This window comes from Calliphora vicina, chromosome 2 (assembly GCF_958450345.1).
Source record: "Calliphora vicina chromosome 2, idCalVici1.1, whole genome shotgun sequence".
NCBI classification, from domain to species: domain Eukaryota; kingdom Metazoa; phylum Arthropoda; class Insecta; order Diptera; family Calliphoridae; genus Calliphora; species Calliphora vicina.
Genome location: NC_088781.1, coordinates 74,515,236 through 74,521,753, shown reverse-complemented (window position 1 = coordinate 74,521,753; position 6,518 = coordinate 74,515,236). Strand labels below are relative to the sequence as shown.

Sequence of the window (6,518 nt, the reverse complement as noted above, 5' to 3'; positions counted from 1 at the left end):
ATTAAATGTAGCTTTTGTTGTAATTATTTGTAATTTTTTTTAATTTTATTGAACGAATCATAAAGTATATTTCACTAAAATTACTTAAATACGACAATGTCTCTGATGTCATGATATTTTTATCTGGTTTCTGTATGACATGGTTATTTTTCGTCCGACATTGCCATATGAAAATATGTAGAGTAAAATCAGATCATTGCAAACTTTAAATAAAAAGTTATACGTGTTTTACTTTACACTCTTCTTCTACGAGCTTCGATCTTATGGAAAATTACCACGCTCGATCATTTCGATTACTATATTACCCGAGCTTACATCATAATTGGCAAATAACTAAATTTAATGATTAAATATAAGAAGACTTTAACTTTAAAGTAATTAAAAATGTTTCAAATTTTATAATTTTTATATTAAATTTTGTAAAATAATTAAAGTTTTATAAACAAGTGCTTAATTATTGCAAAATTTAACACCAGCATTGTTCTGAAAGGAAACCTTGTTCAAAAGTGGACAAAGACCCACGAGTTCGGTCCAAGGTTTCTGAATATCACCCTGGAAAGGTAACTATAGAAAACTCGTGGCAAATCATTTCCTAGTAAGACATCACCACTTTTTAAATAGGTTTACACAACAGTGGCACGTAAAACTGACCCTAACTCCCAAATCTGACGATAAATATCACACAGAACCCCAATCGTACGAAGATGAATCCAGACTTGGTCACTCTGAGCATAAGTAATACACCAAAGTTTATAGTGGAAGACACCATCATCAGGTTTAAGACCTGCTAAATCTAAATTTTTACAACGTAATTCTGTTCAACACCTAATAGTCACCATTTAATAGCCAACACCTAGAGCTCACATTTAGTGTAACATAACCTCAATTTTCAACATCAATATAATTTTATATAATCCCACGTTTCCAACATCGATTTTAAATTTTACAAATTTTCATTGTTTCCGACGTTGTCACCCAAATTACGTCAAAACTTATGATCAAATCATGATCAATAATTTAAATTACAAATTTCTAATAACTAAAATTTTCTAAAACATTTTTTTTACAAACTTTTCAACCAACACAAATAAAATTTCAACAAACATTTTCCAAATTTTCAACAAACATTTTCTAAAATATTTAACAAAAACTAATAAATTTTCTACAACAATATAATTTTAAAACTAAATCCTATATAACTGAAATTTCAACAAATTATAACTTAAATTTCACAATGAAAATTATTAAATTTTTAAACTAAATAGTTAACAAGAAATTTGTAACCATAAGTTATATAGTGAAAACTATGCCATTTTAAAATAAATATCAAAACAAATTCTTGTTTTCTGCAAATTAATATATAACTTTCATAATGTAAATCAAAAAGTTTTTAAACTAATTAATAATCTTAAATTACCAAGTGTTGCGATATATTTTGATCTCTTTCTATTCTCAATTTCATATCAAATTCTTTTCAATTTTTTTTACAATTTATTTAAATGGTACGAAATCAAAAACAAAACAACATCAAAATCTTTTAATAATTTGTTTTGGTACAAAACTAAATGATCATTATTATTCTGAATTAAGCTTTTTATTACCCCAAAATGATCATTACGTTTTTATCCACAACTTCAACTTAATGATTACTAGGGGGCGGATTTATATGCAAATGCATGTTTTTTCTCGAACGTCCAAATACAATGTAGACCAATTATCTATCCGAATCGCACATTTTGCTGCAAAATGGCATCGATTTGTTAGTGCATATTTTATTGATAATGCATATTTTCTTATATTTTACTTCAAAATGCATATTTATATGCATATTATGCTAATTTTTAATAAAAATATAATTTTTTGTCATTAATGGGCAATACATTGTTTCGACAACAATTTTTTTTGTCGAATTTATTATAGAAATAGCAATAGATAACATTTACTAACTAACTTCTTTCGACATCGAGAAACTGGCATTAAGTTCTTCATTGCTTAACAGTAATTGAAAATTATCATTTCAAAACATTTTTCTTCAAAAAAGTTTAGTTTTTTTAAGTATCAAAAATTCATTAAATGTATCGAAAAACATTCATATTTGTTTTAATTGCAAATTCGATTTATAAGAGATTTCGTTATCGAAAGATTCACATACACAGTTACCGCTCCTGACAGTCATTTCTACGAGACTGTCGTAAAGTAGTGATTTTGGAAAACTTAGAGACACTATAGATTACATAGAGACACTTAAGTGATAATTGTCTTTATGCTAGCTTCCATGGGATGTATAAAGTAACCAATTTACTTCTCTCTGCATTACAAATAGCACGTCAAATGACCCAAAATATATAAATTGGAGTCAGCCAAGTGATCAGATATTATTTCCCTCTATAAGGGATACATTTACTAATTGCTTAATTGCTTGGTTATTACGAGATAAAAATTAAGGTTGGATGCTACTTTACAGCACGATCAAAATAGAGAAGCTCTAAAGATTATGGCTAAATAAGCGACCAACTAAAATGGTTCCCAACAAATTCCAAAGTGGACTCCTCCAAGCACTAAGCCCAACTGGCCAAAATAAATAATATAAAAAAAAAATAACAATATATTTTTTTTTTCAATAAGAAAAAGTAAAGTAAATATTACTTTCCTTTATTAAAATATAAAATTGTTTCACAAATGATGAAAAAATAGAACTCGCGAGCAAACACAATAGACTTCTTTTCTAATAGTCGGTAAGAACAACGACTATATATATGTACAATAATTTTGTTGTAAAGTTCATAAAAGAAAATATGATAATAACAGCGCCCCTTAACGTCAGTTTATCCAGGCTAAATTTGGTACCACTATCAATCATTAACCAGGGATGGACAATCACCATTGTTCAGACTTGAACATCCCGGCCTCCTTGCAGTAATGCAATCCGAATCAAAATCGCTATATTTCCTAATAATAGAGAAAGAGAAAAAAAAGAAAAGAAACTCGCCATCCAAAGAATTCATTAGGAGCTCCATTTATTTTTTAATAAAATTCAAAATATAATAATAATTAACAACTTATCCATAAAATGTGAACACCAGAAGCTAACTACTCCATTGTAGCCACCGGTCTCACGAAGGCCATAGTAATAATAAATAGAACTAAAAAAGTAAACAAAAATTAAAATTCCAAAATTAGATTAAGTATCATGGTTAAACTCATTGTCAAAAAACAAATACTCCCATACAAAGTTTATGGAGCACAAGATCCAGATATTATATATCCAAAAATAGAAAATTGAGCTAATGGTTTGCCAAATGATCCACCAACAACACCATTTCTTATTATCCGGGGATAAACATCAGCACCCAGCGTAATTTGCACTTCAGCAGCAACATAAAATTGAGGATCAGCCAACTGTAGTCCAGGAAACTCTTCTACTATCCTCCCATCGACCGTTTTTCGTGGAACCATGACCAAATGTTTGCGCTGGACTTCAGCATGAGTTTCCACTGTGGCACTAATTCCATGATTTCCACGAAAAGTAATCAGGCACCTCTCTTTGCTTCCCACTCGAACTGTTTTTGTTCCCAAACGACGAACAACTTCCTCTGATATAATAGAGCATTCTGCCCCGGGATCAATCAAAACGCGCTCCGTCACATATCTGTCCCCTGATACCATTTGTATGACTGCTGTCGGTCTCAACATTACCATCTCATTTATTTGGTAAACTGGCAAAGACATTTTATTTTGTTCGCCAATTCTCTTCTTTATAGACCTTTCTTTAGCTTTACAGTTCCTCGAGTTACTCGGAACTAGAGCTCGAGACGTACTAGGTCTCTCACTCTCTCGATCACTGGACGAACGAGGTCCCCTGGTTGAGATCTGGGACGAACTAGGTCCACTACTCTTTGGGCGAGAAGACGAACTAGGTCCCCTTTGTAAACGCTTGACCTTTTTGTTTTTATTATGGGAAGACGAACGTGGTCTTGTCCCTGGTTTATGAAGAAGCGTGTGATGCATATCTCCACAGCGTTTACATGCCCCAGTACTTTGACAAGTACGCCAGGTGTGATCATGGCTTAAGCATCCAGCGCAGTACTTATATATGGAGACAAGCTTCATCCTCTCGTTGTAGTCTACTTGTCGAAATTTCGAGCAGAAGCGAAGAGGGTGATCTTCAAGGCAGACTCGGCAAACCATTTTGTTGGTACTACGATTACCACTTCTATATTTCTTTGGAGAAACCATGATACTGCAAAAAACTATTCGTAAAGAAATAATCCAATAAGTTGGAAGAACTACAAGCTTCACAACTGGTCTGGTAACTAAGCCACGCGCAGTTTTTAATTCTACAACTCTGACGTGACCATCTTTACCAATGTGGACTTTTTGTACTCGACCTAAACGCCATTCGTTTGTCAGTAAATTGTCCTCACGAATAACAACCATATCACCAATTTCAATATTTCTTTGCATAAATTTCCATTTGTGACGCTTTTGTAAGTCCTTTAAATATTCATCTTTCCACCTCATACATAATCTTTGATTTATAGCTTTAACTCTTTGCCATCGATTTGTAATAGACACAAGGGCTTCCGAAATTTCAAGCTCTGGTGGAGCTAACAACGGGCCGCCAATCAGAAAATGACCCGGTGTGAGAACGTCCAAACAATCTGCACTCTCACTTAATGGACACAACGGTCTCGAGTTAAGGCACGATTCAATACGAGCCAACAAAGTTGAAAATTCCTCGAAAGTGTACTTCAAACCGCCAGCAATTCTGCGAAAATGGTATTTGAAGCTTTTTACCCCTGCCTCCCAAAGACCCCCCATATGAGGTGCGCTAGCGGGATTAAAATGCCAATGTAGGCCTTGAGGTGCATATCCCACGTTTACTTCTGAACCTATGTCCCGAAGAAAACTGCGAAATTCAGTTTTTAATTCTCTAGAAGCACCCACAAAATTAGTTCCATTATCCGAGTATACATCTTTCGGATAACCGCGGCGTGACACGAATCTAGAAAATGCCGCTAAGAAAGCAGGAGTGGACAAACTACTAACTGCTTCCAAGTGAATTGCTTTGGTAGCGAAACAAACAAATACGCATACGTAACCTTTCGTTATCAAACATGCGCGACCAGTATAATTTCGAATGTCAAAAGGTCATGCAAAATCTACACCAGTGATATTAAATGGACGAGAAATTATTGTGCGAGACATAGGTAAAGCGGCCATAATCTGATTTTGTATAGCCTTTTTTTGTATGGTACAAATTTTACAACGCCCTATAACGGATTTAATCAAATTTTTCGCTCGAGGAATAAAATATTCTGTCCTTAGGACTCTCAGCATTAATTGATTCCGTCCGTGCAGTGTAATTTTATGAATAAAATTAACAAGCAGTATAGTCAAATGACAATCCGAAGGCAACAAAATAGGAAATTTCTCATTATAAGATAAATTTGGTGTATTCGCCAAACGACCTCCAACTCTAATAATACCCTTTTCATCTATGAAAGGATTCAAATTCAATAATTTGCTACCAAGAATAGGCTCTTTTCTTGATAACTTATAATATTCGTTGGAAAACAAGGCTTTCTGAGCAATTATCATCAGCCTTTCCTTAACTGAGTTCATTTCTTCTGATGTGATTTCTATTGACGTATAACGTGGCCCTTTTATTTTAAAAATTGCATTTATTCCTCGCATTACATACGCCATTACCCGTATTGCTCGAGGATAAGACGAGAAATTTTCGGTCAAATCACAATAAGACTTAAAATATAAAAAAAAAACTTTTGAACTCTTTGCTCCTCATTAGTACCGAAGTCCTTATCCAAATACGCTTCCCAACGAACAGAATCTGAGCAAAGCCATGACGGACCATGCCACCAAAGATTATTTTCAACTAAGTCTTGAGGTCGAACACCTCTACTCAACAAATCTGCAGGATTGTCACTAGAACTAACATGTCTCCAGCAATCCTTTCCAATTTTCTCTACTATTTTTGACACTCTATTGGCCACGAAGGTTGTCCAAGAACTCGGAGATTTCTGTAACCATGCCAGAACAATCATGGAATCACTCCAAGTAAAAACTTTTGTTCTATTTTCATCAAAATTCAAATCTTTTCTAACAGTATCAAGCAAATCAGCCAATAGCGACGCGCCACAAAGTTCCAATCTTGGCAAGGAAATTGTTTTCAAAGGAGCTACCTTTGACTTAGCTAACAATAAGTGAGTCTGAACAGAACCATCTTCATCTTCTAGGCGAACATAAACGCAAGCACCATATGCTTTTTCAGATGCGTCAGAAAAACCGTGTACTTGTAATTTGGTTGAAGGTTTAAATCCAACCCAACGACATATTCGTATATTATCTATGGACCCATAGTCCCTAAGAAATTGATTCCATTTTAGACCACTTGTCTCGGATAAATATTCATCCCAATCAGTTTTGTCGCTCCAAACTTGTTGCATCAAAATCTTTGCAATTATAACAACAGGACCCAACCAACCTGCTGGATCAAA

At 33.8% G+C, this 6,518-nt stretch overlaps 1 protein-coding gene across 1 annotated transcript; it reads right to left on the bottom strand.

The window, feature by feature from the left end:
* Window positions 1–3,234: 3,234 nt before the first annotated feature.
* Window positions 3,235–3,729, bottom strand: LOC135950556 (uncharacterized). The gene has a single exon (XM_065500092.1). The coding sequence runs from the start codon at window positions 3,727–3,729 to the stop codon at window positions 3,235–3,237; it is 495 nt and encodes a 164-aa protein (XP_065356164.1).
* Window positions 3,730–6,518: the final 2,789 nt, after the last annotated feature.

Coding starts and splice junctions, on each gene's coding strand:
- LOC135950556 (XM_065500092.1), bottom strand. CDS start 3,729: ATGTCTTTGCCAGTTTACCAAATAAATGAGATGGTAATGTTGAGACCG.